This window comes from Ixodes scapularis, unplaced genomic scaffold (genome assembly GCF_016920785.2).
Source record: "Ixodes scapularis isolate PalLabHiFi unplaced genomic scaffold, ASM1692078v2 PGA_scaffold10__122_contigs__length_95168666, whole genome shotgun sequence".
Classification (NCBI taxonomy): domain Eukaryota; kingdom Metazoa; phylum Arthropoda; class Arachnida; order Ixodida; family Ixodidae; genus Ixodes; species Ixodes scapularis.
The window spans coordinates 59,802,227-59,816,345 of NW_024609836.1; the positions used below are offsets into that span (position 1 = coordinate 59,802,227).

At 46.1% G+C, this 14,119-nt stretch overlaps 1 protein-coding gene across 1 annotated transcript in view; it reads right to left on the reverse strand.

The window, feature by feature from the left end:
• The window catches only part of LOC8052242 (WD repeat and HMG-box DNA-binding protein 1), a 43,358-nt gene that overhangs the window by 22,495 nt on the left and 6,744 nt on the right, over window positions 1–14,119 (reverse strand). Inside the window, exons 7-14 of the mRNA XM_029991648.3 lie at window positions 13,524–13,616; window positions 12,304–12,410; window positions 12,122–12,203; window positions 11,358–11,411; window positions 7,559–7,721; window positions 5,172–5,371; window positions 3,423–3,613; window positions 1,077–1,158 (exon numbers count right to left, since the gene is read on the reverse strand). Coding sequence (XP_029847508.2) covers window positions 1,077–1,158; window positions 3,423–3,613; window positions 5,172–5,371; window positions 7,559–7,721; window positions 11,358–11,411; window positions 12,122–12,203; window positions 12,304–12,410; window positions 13,524–13,616 — 972 coding nt within the window. The remainder of the gene's footprint in view (window positions 1–1,076; window positions 1,159–3,422; window positions 3,614–5,171; window positions 5,372–7,558; window positions 7,722–11,357; window positions 11,412–12,121; window positions 12,204–12,303; window positions 12,411–13,523; window positions 13,617–14,119) is intronic.

A 14,119-nucleotide genomic window follows, 5' to 3' on the forward strand; every position in this document is an offset into this window, starting at 1 on the left:
TTCTTTTTTTTTTTTTTTTTTTTTTTTTTTGCACAGCGCAGTTTGGACTTTGGGTTCGCGCGCCGCCGCGCGCAAGGAGGTAAGAGAAGCGGAGAAGCGCTCTAAGCGGACAAAACAACTTGCGAAAGGCGGCAAAAAAAAAAAAACAAAAAAAAAAAAAACACCCACGGAATTAAGAGAAAACAAAAACAAAAAGGAGCCATTTTTTTTTCTGCTTTTTTTTTGCACAGCGCAGTTTGGTTACCGGGGGTCGCGCGCCGCGCGCAAGGAGGTAAGAAAAAGGAGCGGAGAAGCTCTCTAAGCAAACGAAACATCTTGCGAAAGGCAGCAAAAAAAAAAAAAACAAAAAAAAACAACAACAACGGAACTGAGAAAAAACAAGAAAAAGAGGAGCTTTTTTTCTTCATTTTTCTTTGCACAGCGCAGTTTGATTACGGAGGGCCGCGCGCAAGGAGATAAGAAAGATAAGCGGAGGGCTCTCGCCTAAGCAAACAAAACAGCTTACGAAAGGCGGCAAAAGAAAAAAAAAAAACACCCAAGGAATTAAAAGAAAAAGAAAACAAAGAGTTTTTTTTTGTTTTTTTTGCATAGCTTAGTTAGGTTATAAGGTCGGGCGCCGCGCGCAAAGAGATAAGAAGTTACTTCGATTGTTCTGGATAAAAGGTCCGTTCATTATGCGAGTAAATACGGACGCAAAAATTTTACTTCGCGTAACGAACGCCGCCCCCCAACTTTGCATTGATTTTTCGGAAAAAAAGTGCGTTCATTCTGCGAGTAAATACGGTAAGTGGCATATTTATCTCAATGTTTTCAATGGTAATCGCGGTGCAAGGCATCTTGAGCCCTGTTGCTAAGTGACACACGCGAAAGTTTGCATGTGTAGCGGCTAATGCCGCCGGGCTTGGGAGGCCATTAAGGCATTCTACCGTGCACGTCGATAAGCGTGATCGGTTTCGATTCGTTCAGGCGCTCCCTGGTACTTGGCAAGAATCAGCTGCACAATACAAATTTTAAGGGTTTCAACTGCCCGCAAACCAAGCTGCGACTTCCAGGCAGCTAGTACTGAAGGGCCGTACCTCAATGTTTTCGCCTTCAGGCATCTCAAATGACCACTCCTTGTTTGAGTCCCAGGTTCCAAAGTGGACACACACCAGCTTGCTTCAGGGAGAGAAGGCCGGAGGAAGAAAACAGAAAAAGGAAATAAGAGTTGACGCGCAGGCAGTGCAAAATTACTAAAAGCCTGCAGACGTTGGGACAGGACAAGGACATGAAAGAAGAACTGGTTCATTTATGCCCTTTTGCTCCGCCTCCATGAGGGGGATTTTTCTTTTTTTTTCTTCAAAATACACAGCACTGGGAAACTTACTGGGAAGGTCAGAAACATAGCTTGAAAAGGTTTTGCCTTTTACCTCTCTTGAGTTGTTTAATTGATTCCAGTTTGACAAAGGGTCCATTCCACTGAATGGGAGTGGTTTAAAGCCGCCTTTGTCGAGAGCGTGCATTGCAGAGCCACCAAAAAACAAGTTCAGTTTTTCAGACAAAACATTAAAAATATGTTTTCCCTTTGATCAAAGACACAGATGTCCATTTTTTTATTTATATGAATCTCATTTTGCAAGAAAAAATTGTTGTGAAGCTGTCAGGGTTTATGCGCTTTAAAAGCACCAACACCCCCCCAAATTCTTTTTTTTTTTCCAGGCATTTTATTTTGAAGTTGGAAGACTACCCAATTAATATTTTGCTACAGCATCACATAGCTATGAGTTAGCTATTGAACTAAAAGATTTTACTAAATAACTTCTAAAATTTTTATTTTGGGGCGCATGATGTAGTTGGAGAATCTCTGCCCGACCTCAGAAAAATCTAGCCACGACATTAAACCTTGATTAAAAAGTTTGTAGTGGGCAGGTGCTACGCGTGAGAGTTTTCACCCTTGTACATGGCCTAAAACCTAACCCAGGTGGGCAAAAGAGCACTTGTGACGTCAATCTCGTTCCTTTGTGCTTGCACTGCACCACTGACGTCATGTGCGGAGTGGACATGCGAGTTGCAAAGCTGGCACAGGGCTGAGAGATGGTCGTCGCGACGCTAATCGCTCGCCGTTTTATATCCCATCAGTGACAAGAATTTACAGATTCATTGTAAAAAAAGCCGTGAAGGCTACACTAATGCGTTTTGTGCGCGCGAGTTACATGGCAAGGGGGACATACCTAATATAGGGAGCTAATCATCACAATAAGTGGGTAAATTAACTAAGATTTGTTAGTGAACTTTTTAGTTATTGAAAATGTAAAAATATGGTTTCAATCATAAACTTACCAAGCGCCATTGAAAACCACCAAATATCGGTAAATTTTAGATTGATTTGGGAAATGTGAGAAGCGCAGTTTAGCAACCACCCCTCGTGCAACAGGTGCGACGCTTGTGGCGCGAAAACGTGCCTGCACATTTTTTCCGTTTCCTATCATCCGCGTTTTTTGCACCAGCAGCGTTGCACCCATTGCACGAGCGATAAACTTTAGTGCCATCGCTGCACTTCCCGTGCACTCCCAGAACTTTTTAGAATTGACTAATTCAGGGTTTTTCGACAATGCTAAGCAAGTTCTTGAAGGGACACTGACACCCCCAAATTATTTTTTTTTTTTTTGCCATGCGATTTATTACAGTGTCAGAACACTACTCAATCCGTATTTTGCAACAGCGTCACATATATATTTAATAAAGTAAGAAAACGCCACTGCTCGAAACCAAAATCAAAACTGAACTGGGAAGGAACAAGAAATATAGAAGAGGAGAGTGTTGCCGAAAATCACATGGCTGTGCAACTTTCTTTTTTTTCAATCAACGTATTAGCAGTTTTTTAGAAACCACAAAAAATGTGGTACCATATTTTTTTTAAATATTTTTAATGGGTGTGTGCCTTTGATGACCCACGACATTGATTATATTTGGTGGTTGTGCCTAAACTATAGAAAACGGCACATGACCACGGAGAAGAGAGTGAGAGCGACTCAAACCGGCCAGTTCTCGATTGGCAATCCTCGTGCAGAGAGATAATGAATTTCGGGCCGCAGTGTGTTCTGGGTAGTCAGACTCTCATATGTCACATACAAGTAAAAACCTTGGCGAGCACAAATACCCTGTCAGTGTCCCTCACACGGAAACCATATGTTGATGTGTAACTCAAAGTTAATTAACAAACTTTAGTTAATTATTTGACTAATCGTGACGGTTTGCCCCCTACACTATGCTCCCCTGGCCGCATAACTCGTTTGCTCAGATCACATTACTTGCATAGCTTTCACAGCTTTCCTGCAAAAAGTAAATAAAAAAAAAAAAAAAAAAAACCTTATAGAAGTGACGAAATGCAGTGTGGGTTTTTTCTGCTCGTTGAAAAGGAGGGAGAGGAGTGGAGCTCGCACCTGGAAGAGCTTCCGTCGACGTCCCGGGGACAGGCGAGCAGGAGCGCCTCGTCCGAGAGGGCGGCCATCGTGTGACCGAGCGAGTTGCCCTGGTGCATCGGGTGGTGCACCGCGCTGTCGTGGAACTCCACCTCGATGCTGCTCTCCTCTTCCGTGTTGTGGGCACGCACCACGCCCACAGAATTCCATACCTGGGACCACAGAGTTAATGTAGTTAAGCGGGATTTCTGCTCAATGTCCCGTCATTGAGCAGACAAGACGTCCGCTCAATGGTGGGGTTTTATACGAACTGGCCGCCACAGGCTCATGACCGCCAATGCTGCCGCGACGTCTGTGACAGCCCGTCTTTTTCTTCCTCGTGGCATTAGCCCGGTAAAAACTGCAGGGTCGTCTCGAGCGAAGGTTTTGGCAGCTAGAGAAGAATGATTGAGGGTGCTACGGTGCAACGGGTGGGTAATATGACTTTGTGCGAGTAACGGGTATGATGTCTGTTGACGTTCGACGCCGGTCAAACACGGGCTGCAAAGGTCGATTTTGTATGCGACGCCGGGAGAATCGGGAGACGATTCTGTAAGGGCCCACGTAGCGAATGTAGCAGTATGGCTGCTCCGAGAACCCGCAGAAAAAAAAGCTTGACCACGATCGCTGATCAGTTGTAATAATCTACAGGGAAAAATCCCGTGCGTTCGGGCTGCTTCAGAATGGCGGGGCATAGAGACAGGCATAGGCGGGCCCACTCGGTGGTCCCGACAGGCCCATATCGCAAAGGACACTTAATATGCACAAAGCAGCAGCAAAACATCACCTGTAAGGTCTGTATTTTGTTCTTTTCTAGCTTACTTTGCAGGAAAGCACCAGAAAAGTGCACTGTATAAAAATAAGTAAAGTTGACAAAGCACTTGAGCAACTTCCAACTCGTCGCGGCAAAACGAACACGCCTAATCTTTCATCTGCTTTTTTTTTTCTGCTCTTCTGTCGCTCTCTTTCAAGTACCTTTTCTCGGGAACGCCAACGTCAGTGTTCAGGATTCGCAGCGTTCTACTCCCAACTTTACCCAAACAATTGGGACACCGCAGAAGACGAAATTTCCGACGACGTTTGAGGGGAAGAAGCGATCCTAGCTTGCGGTGCGGTCGGCACACCACTCGCGTCGACTGGCATTTGTTTTTCAAAAATGCGGCGGGACTTTCGAAGTCGTAACCCGTTTGTTCGTAGGAAAAGTGGCCCTAAATCGAAGGCAAGGTAAAACGGACAACCTCGGTCCATTTTCTAAACCACGACGACAGAGAAACTCCCATTCACTCGTGCTTTTTGCCGGGACTTCCACGACCAGCCGCTAGGATCCCGACACTCGATAGCATGACACCCTGGCTAGCGCTGCACCATTTGTTGCTACTTCAGGACCGCTGTCAACGATAGGATGCTAAATGGGGGAAGTATTCTAGCCACCATACTTCAACTGTAGCTTCTTGACAATGATCGCGATTTCGGTAGGGGGCATTTGTAAAACTATGTTGAAAGGGTTGTCACCTGATATATGCCGACTATTGTTAAACTAGATCGAGAAACAAAAGAGTGCGGAGAAAAATATCGGAGGACTCTGATTCCGGCACGCAATAATTTCGTCGCGATAAAAATCTGAGTTTTATAAATGCAAGTGTGAACAAAAATCGATTTATTCCGTACTCTAGACGGAACGAAAAATTTCCGCCATCCCTTTGAGCCGTATGGCTAGTTCAAAGCGCTCACCATGAAACGATGCTGAAGGTGAGTCGGCGTGGAGCCCGGTTGGAATGGCGCCTGCACCAGCGGTGGCTCTGGGCCCTTGTACACCTCCCGGATGATGGTGGTTGCGGGCGTGGAAGTGACGTCTGCCCGCCGAGAGCCGCTCTCGTTGGAATTTTCGCCAAAGATGCGGGGTTCGTATGTCGCCTTGATGGCCCCCAAATCTGAGCGATTCCGGCAAAGTGGGAAGAAAAAGCCTTTTATGTACCTTAGTGGAGCAAGCGTCGCGTACGACAGCGCCGTCCAAGCAAAAATGATGGTGCCCGAAATGTGTCTTCGACTGGTGTGTGTTTACTGAGCCTCAAAAAAGAGGCACCCTTTATCGCCCGCAATGCGAAAAAAAAGTAAAAGCGGTAGCAGTAGCACGTTCGCGCAGTGCGGGAAAAACGGTGTCGGCATGTACCCGAGAACGGAGGTACGAAGTGGTTATTAACACACATTGTTGTCGTGGATGCCACCGACAACTGCCATGAGCACTCGGCGATTGGTAAAGAATGTGGACAGGGCAAGACACGGGATGTGCGCGTCGATGTTCTTCGTAAGCACGAGGTCGACAGCGGTGCCGACGGTCGATGGCGGTGCCGACGCCAGTCATCAATGCACAGATGTCGGACACCGCACGGAGGCCAGATTTTGCCGCGACGAAGCTGCGGAACCACTCCTTGTGGCCATCAAGGTGGACGTCAAAGCTGCGGGTTACGACGAGTGGGACGTTGTCGCGGCCCATGGCGTGAAATTGGCATGCAATATGTTTCGGTTTGGTAACGTCGAAGGCATTTGCAAGGGTCACAGCAGCCAGTTGTTCTCTACGCACTCGCTCGTGGTGCTCGTGGCACGAAGTAGGGCCTTAGTGTGGTGCCGCCGTTAGGAAGAGTCTGCGGCAGTGGTGGCGCGAGCGAAGGCGCACTTTTCCCTGGCGTTGTTGAGCGGCGAAGGGAGAGTGTAATGTCAACGTACAGCAACGAGCAGAGGGGGGACACACAATCTTCCCTCTTCGCAGGGTGCCCAGCCAATGGAAACACCCGACTTCTCTCTCCTTGCACCCCGAGGGGAGAGAAGGGTTTTTCATCACCGTTGCGACGACAGACAGCAACTAGTCGGAGACGCGTTCCGGACACTATGCTTAAAATGACCATACATATAAAAGTAGCTGAGTTAGGAACGAGCAGGGGAAGGTCACTGCACTTCGAGGAAGGCTTAGCACGTGCAAATGCTAAAGCTAGCGAGAAAAAAGACAAAGAAACAGGATCCCCAACAACGCCGAGACGAACAATTTTGAGGTGGCAAGTTTCCATCCTAATAAAGTGTGCATGAACCCCTGATATAGAGTGCCGTATTAATTTGAATATGTCTACCTTTTTCTTTCCGTAAATATTGTCAAAATTAAGGGTCGACTTACAATCATGACTAGAGAATTTCAACCTTCATTCGTGACCAAATTTCATGACCCCAACAAGCGCATGGAGCTAACGAGTTACCGACTCGGCGTCGCCAAAGCGCCGCTTTTTCTTTTGGAAAGCTTTTGGTGACCGAAACATCAGCAGCCAGCGAGCCGCCATTCACGGGCATCCCTAGGGCGTTGGATTTCGCACCCATCCGCGGCTGCCATGACCGGCGCCGCTCACGCATGCCTCTCGCAACGCAAGGGGGGAAGGGGGATACGATGTGCTCCAAACCTTGCCCCCTCTCCTCCATTCCTCTCCCCCTCGCACACACGCAACAAAATCAAATACGAAGGTTTCACTTCCTGTTGCTTTTGGCGGCTCGCAGCATTGACGTTGCTCGCGGTGGTTAACGGCGGCTCGCAGCAGTGCTGACTTTATTATATTTGCCCTTTCGTCGCTTCGCCCGTCACCACCTTCTTTCGTTTCTTGTCGCCATTTTGCAGTGATGTCAGTGAGGTATCGTTGCAAATTTCACTAACTAGCCCAAGTGCGTATGCTTCTATGTCGACAAAGCTTACGACGATGCCGCGGACCTATGCAGCCACGCTTCGAGCCGTCTTCAGACCGCCAGAACAGCAGGCCAACGGCATCCTCCATTTCTTAATTAGTTGGAAATGTCGATATGGCCTATGTCACGCACAGTTAAGGTTCATACTTACAAACACACCATCGTATAAAGCATACTAAGGGAAATTTAAAAAAAATATAAGATACATAAGAAACCCATTGAGCCGGCCTCTTACAGGGGACACAGATGATCCAACAAAAGTTCCTAGGACATGTATGAGACATTATAAAGTCCTCAGAATGCCCATGGGATCACACATGCTGTTAGGGCTTGTTCCAGGATTGTGTTGCAGTGCGACTTAGTAGGTGCCTTAGCAAAACAATGTCAAGGCACGGTACCGATAGCGTCTTCGTCGTCGCTGTCAAGGACGTTTGTCTTTCGACGCACCGCTTCCGGCCTCGAGACTAATTCGTCGTCGATGTCCCCCACATCCTCCGGAAAGTTGTCGTCATCCTCGTCGGCCATGTTGTCGAGAAACTCCTCCGCTGTTTTCTCCGCCACCTAAAAACAAGAGAAAGGCCTCAATTCATTAAAAATGTTTGGAATAAATTAAAACTAAAACAAACTGACACGCTTCATATTTTCCGACAATGGTACGGGCCCACCTGCCTTTCTGTGGCATTTTGACTTTAACTCTCAAATAAATATTACTACTATTGCTATCACTCAGAGCTTGATGCAAGTCTAGATGGCCCTATGTTTAGGTTTACAGTCGCTGATTGATTTTTCGGACACAGATAATTTGAACTGGTCGATATTTCAACCTAAAAGAAGAACTGTGACTTACTCGATAGAAATACAGTCAAACTTCGATATATCGAACACGGATATATAGAATTATTGCCTATATCGAACGCTTTCTATATCACGCGGAAAATCGAATGCATTTTTTATTTTTTATTTCGAACGGGGTCGGGCATAATATGGATATATCGAACTCCGCCACCCCCAACAGCCCGCGCTCTTTTGACAGGCGGCGAGCTTTCCCGCAACACCCTCGAAGATAGCAATGGCGCAATGGGCGCTTCCAACTGCCTACACACACGCCGAGGGCGCCATTTGAACGTAGCAGCGCGTGCACGCTGCTACCTGGATAGTTCGTCGCAACGTCGACGCACTGCATTTGCCGCACCGACTCCTCCTCCTCGGTATTATCGGTAGTGCTACGCCTGTGATCGTAGTTTTTTCGTGTGTCGTGTTGCCTTGCGTGAGTGATGGCTCCAAACACTAAAAAACGGACGTCCCTGACATTTGCTGCAAAACTGGAAGCTATCCAGTGGATTGAGAACGGAGAAAAAAAGTCGAGCGTCGCCAAAGCTTTAGGCCACTCCCCGTCTACGGGGAGTGACTTCTACAAGGAGTGACTTCTCCCTTCTACGGGGAGAAGTCACTCCCCGTAGAATCCAGTTCTGATTGGATGGTCTAGCCCAGGGTGTAAGACAGACAGGTGGGGAAACGAGAGCCAAATGTGGGACCGGATTGTGTCCCCCTCGGTTCTCTTCTTCCGTGATGCCATCTATGTGGAGCACCGCGAACTCTCACTCCGGGTGGGCGACCGGTGGCGACCGGCTAAACTGACGGCAATGGTTTCTCGTAAATTTTCAATGGAGGACTGTCATGCTCTCGGTTTATTTTGCGCACTCTCCCACAGAGTTCCACGCAAATCCGATTCCGACTTTTTTTCCTCTCGCCGCAGCGCCAAGAAAGCAAATCGGGGTACCCGCAAGCAGACAAGTACACAATCCGGTCACGGCGCTGCGGTAGGCTTCTATGGGCCGTTTCCCCACCTGTCTATCTTTCACCCTGGTCTAGCCAGTAGTGGAAGTCACCAGTCGGCCATTTGGTGCATTGGCCCAAAACAAGAAAAAAAGAAAACACACTTAAAACGTTTTTGTGGGTACCACGGCTACGGCGGGTATGCATGGGGGGGGGGGGGGGGGGGGGGGGGGGGGGAGGGTTCTGTGCATTGACAAGTTAGGACCGAATGGAAGATGTGTAGTTTTTTCCTAGTTCAGCTGTTAAGGGCTAGTTTCCCCAGCTTCGTGTCTGTGGACAAATAAATCTTGACACAACCCTCCAGACAGCTACCGCCATCCATGAGCGACGGCGGCTACCAGACAACCGGCTTGCCGGTTGTCTGGTTTTTGCTGTTGCTCATAGATGGCGGCACATAGTACAGCTCCGCTGCTCTTCCTTCATCACCGGAGTGGAAAGGCTGAAAGCTTTTTTATCAAGAAGCCGCTAATCTGGTTTGTCAAAAAAGATTGCCGGCTCGTTTGCTCGCTCTGGTTGTGCTAGTGCTCAAAAAACTCTACGTCTCAGACGCTAGGCCTAATGCTCGACTTCGATGTGCCTCAAGGCAAGAGAAAGACAAGACAGCGAGGAGCAGGTCACGCACCGCTCAGAATGAAGGAAAGAAGTGTAATAAAAAATGTAAGCCGTTTACAACTCCCTGTAACGTCAAATTAGAGTGCAGCTCTTGAGGAGGAGCGGGGAGGGTACTGAGGGGAGGGTACACCCCTCCTCCCTCCTCCTAATCCTGCCTGCTGCTCCTCCCTCCAAGCAGCGTCGCCGTAACCATGAGGTCACGTGACTCTCGTGACCTCACGGGGTCATGTGACTTCAGGGGGTACAGCAACGCCGCTCGAGCTGGAAACGGGCGCCTAAGAGCTGCGCTCTAAAACAAACCAGTGTTACCAAGGGCCAGGAATTTGGATTGAAGAGCTCGCATGAGAATGAATGCTACACTGTACCCACTTCACTTTGGCCGCACAGGGAAGCGCCATACTGGGGATTGCGACTGCTGCGCTGCGACTCGGTTCTGAAACAAAGCTTGGGAGTTTCGGTACTCTGGGAACATTCAGTGACTAGTCTGCACTACTCTGCACATGGATCGGTGGGTTGGCTTGGTTTGGCGGCGCTACTTGAGTACTAAGTCCAACTGCTAGGCGACGCAATGCTACCGCTTATTTTTTTTTTTGTTAGTTGCGCATCATTATCATTGTTGTTACCATTTTGCTTTGTTCGTTCGGCATTCTGCAGTCATGAACTTCCGCCTCTCATGTCGTCTCAGTGAATCAAGTTTTCGAACTAGGCTGGCTTGGACGTTATGGCCCCATCTGTTCTTCCGCTGTCGCGAAGTGCCACTAAGAAGCGTGGAAAGTACTCGACCATACCGCTAGAAAAAGAAAGCAGTGACTCTCAAACTAATTAAAGCTGCCAAATGAAAGGGGATGTGTAACCTGAAGCAAGGCACTATTGATGGCTTTTTTTAAGCCCGCTTAGATGTGGTAAAGGCAAGTTTTTTTAATCTACTGATTTTTCAGACTGCTCCATTATTCATACGTTTTTTTGGTCCCTGGGAGGTCTGAAAAATCGGCTGGCGACTGTTTATGAAGTTACTTACCTTACTAAAGGTGAATGATTGTGACACAGCTTTTACCTTTTAGTAAACAAATGTAATTCCAACACTGCGACTTTAAGTTTTGCTTCTCCACAGTGAACCTGTACCATGGGAGAAGTGCAATCAACGGAGTGACAACAGTTTGTCCTAGATAGCATAGTTTGGAAACAGAAAAATACTCAAAGCTTGCACTATACCAGTGGTTCTCAGCTATTGATGTTTCACAGATCCCTTGTGGATCGGCGAAAATAATGGAGGACACCATTTGTGGTGAGGGGAAGGGAAAGGTATAGGTTGATTATGATAATGATTTAATAAATTGATATAACTAAGGGTTACTCTGAAGTAGACTTCTCTCATTGACATACACATGAGAAAACTGACCCAAAACTTGGAATGTTTCTTCTCTATCTGAAAAAAATACAACATATATTGCTGGACTTGACTGATAAGGCAGGGCTTCGTGGACCCCTGAATGCCTTCACGGACCCCAAAGGGTCCACGGACGGACCCCCATTTGCCCATTTGAGAACCATCGTCCTATACTATACAATCTCAAGTTTTATTTGAATACACTGATACTCAAATTCATACACTAATGCTCCAACGTTTCAAATAATCGAAAGAGACTAAGTAATAATTTACTGGCTCCAACTTTTTAATTTGCGAACACACCAGATTTGTTTTTTAGTAAAAGTTCTAGGCATCATTCGAATTGCAGGAACAAGTCTTACCGTTATTTTGGGAGGCTGCACAATTCCAATACTTTCTATGACGCCAAGTTGGCCCTGGTTGGGGTAAAAAGAGAAACCAAAGTTAAATCGGCATGAAGTTAAAGTTTACATAATCAAATGAGAGAAGCTACCACTTCACAAAACCATACAAAACAGACTGGCACCCGCTACAAATGTTTACCAAAGTAAGAAATCACTGCGTGCTGCCCTCAAGTGGACAACACGGAGAAGTGACTTCAAGAGCCAACCGTGCGGTAGAACTACTCAATTACCGAACAATTTCTTCAAAAGGAAAGGGGAATGTGACATCTTAACATTTGACAGGGTGCTGGTAAGTACTCTGCCAAATGATAAGTAGGTATATGAGTAAGCACTGTTTAGGTAACTGGAAAAACAAAATTAAGGCTGAATATCTGCTTCTTGAAGTGCAAGCCATCAAAATGGTGCACACCATCTGTTCACAAAACGAGTTGGCAGCAGTTGACAGAAACAATGGTTTCCTCTTTGCTGTGTACAAAAATAAAATCAATAAAATCAATGAATCAATATTTTGTTTACATGAGACACTGACGTCACTGAATGTATTTTCAGAAGTGTCAACATACAGATGTAAAGATGAGTCCTAGAGTTTACGGCAAATAGTTGCTTTCGATCGCTTTTGAGCACGAGGACGTTTGCTTGACACAACTTTTGCTAGCGCAAGTACTCACACTTGTAATTCAACCCTCTAGAAATCACCAGCTAAGGAGCAATTAAGCACATACCTGGCTGTCACAGTAAGCCAGCTCTCTTCGCTTTGGGTTCCAGATCATGCTGCAAATGTTGTAGCCTTTCTCGTGGACGAACCTAAAAGAAAGGGCAAATGGGGGCGACGTCAAAAATGGAGCATGAAACACAGAGCCAGGAAAACAAAAACAAAATCCAGAGTCAACAAAAAATATCAAACCTCTCAACAAGCTTGGAGGTATCGAGATTCCAAACCAAGACCTCTCCCTTCACGGAACTCGAAGCAAGGAAGGTTCCGCACGCACTGAACGTCGCGATCGAGAAAATCTGAAAGCGAGAAGGACGTCGGATGGCGTTACCCTTACAAAAACGATCAATGAGTTTCAATCAAGTTTCTAATGTATTTTATAAAAATACACTAGAAACTCAACTGAAACTCATTGATCATTTTTGTAAGGGTAAGGCTGGTCCACAAACTTGCATCTGGGTGAGACCGAATGCACTGCAATGACTTGCAGGCGCTTACGACGAGACAACCTGCTGGCGCCATCTTCTGAGTAGCCTTGTAACTCTTCAGATCTGCCAGTGACTAGGCTGAAGGTTTTTGCAATATTTGTCAGATAAAATCCATGTGCTATCTATAAGACGTCGTCACTTATAAGACTGTCAGAACTATTTCAAGTACAGTAGGCTCGAGATAATTCAAACTCGGATATTTCATACTTCTGGTTAATTCAAACAAATTCCAAAGTTTTGGTTGTCCCGCTTAATTCGAACAGTGTTTTCATGTAACATATTTTCCGGTGTATAAGTTTTTTTTTTTAAACATTTTACTTGGCACGTTTTATACAACGATGCAACTTATATGCCTTTTTTTAATTTCTTGTTTCACGGTATGACACCAACAGAATTTTTTAAACGGTCCTTAAAAGCCCGTTCACACACTTGCAACCGAGTGCGGCCGAATGAGACAAGATTGGTTTTAAGCCTCTTACAACTGGATCCGCTGCTGCAGAGCAGGTTGTAAGCCGTCACAAGAGGCTTAATACCGGTCTTGTTTCATTTGGTCATACTTGGCTGCAAGTGTATGATCGGGCCTTTAAGGATTGCTCACACACTTCTGCTTGACTACAACCGACTGGGACAAGGCTGGCTTTTAAGGCTCTTGTGACGACTTAAGACAAGCTCTTCAGCAGAGCATCCGGCCGTAAGTGTCTTGAAAACTAGTCTTGTCTTATTCGGTCGTACTCGGCAAGTGTGTGAACAGGCCTTTAAGTCAGTTTTGGAGGACAGATAATAAAGCTTTTGCCATGTTTGTTAAGAATTTCGTAAACGTGACTGAAATTAACTATGCAGACCTGCTTGCGCCGCCAAAGGCACAACGGGCGTTTCTTTGACTGGGCAGTAGCACTACAGAGGTCGACACAAATTGAGCAGTACCTCTTCGACGGAAGGGTCAGTGAGCGTCCGCTGCACATCCCAGGAGCCTCTCGAGATCAGACGGACTTCCTTCTCGATGGGAATTGCGAGGTACTGCGGGCAAAAAAACAAGTGTGTAGAGATGCTCATTATAAGTAAAGTGTCAGTGTTCATAAAGGCATGTTTACAAAAAGAGTCAATTTGAAGAAGTAAAAAAACTCAACTAATACAAAAAATATTTGATTCGAGGACAGAACAAGTCTGGAGAGGGTGCAAAATGTTAAATAGGAGAGGAGAATTAAAGCAGGAAGAGAAAATTTTTTTTTTAAGTATCACAGAAACCAGCAATTAAAAAGTTCTTAACTGATGCAGAGGTTCTGGGTTGATTTAGTGGAAAGTGCATCGTGGTTATGGAATATGATGGGTCATGGTTGCTGGTAGGACGAATCAATCACTGGCTTCTTATCAATTCCAAGTCACAACTTTGAAGCATTGTTGCCTTCTTTCTAGCAATATAAAGATAATTAAATGCCTTTTTGTGACTGAATGTACTACTAGCATATACTAAAGTATCTTGTGCAGACAGCAATTGATCAGAAAAGCAACTAGCACAGTGC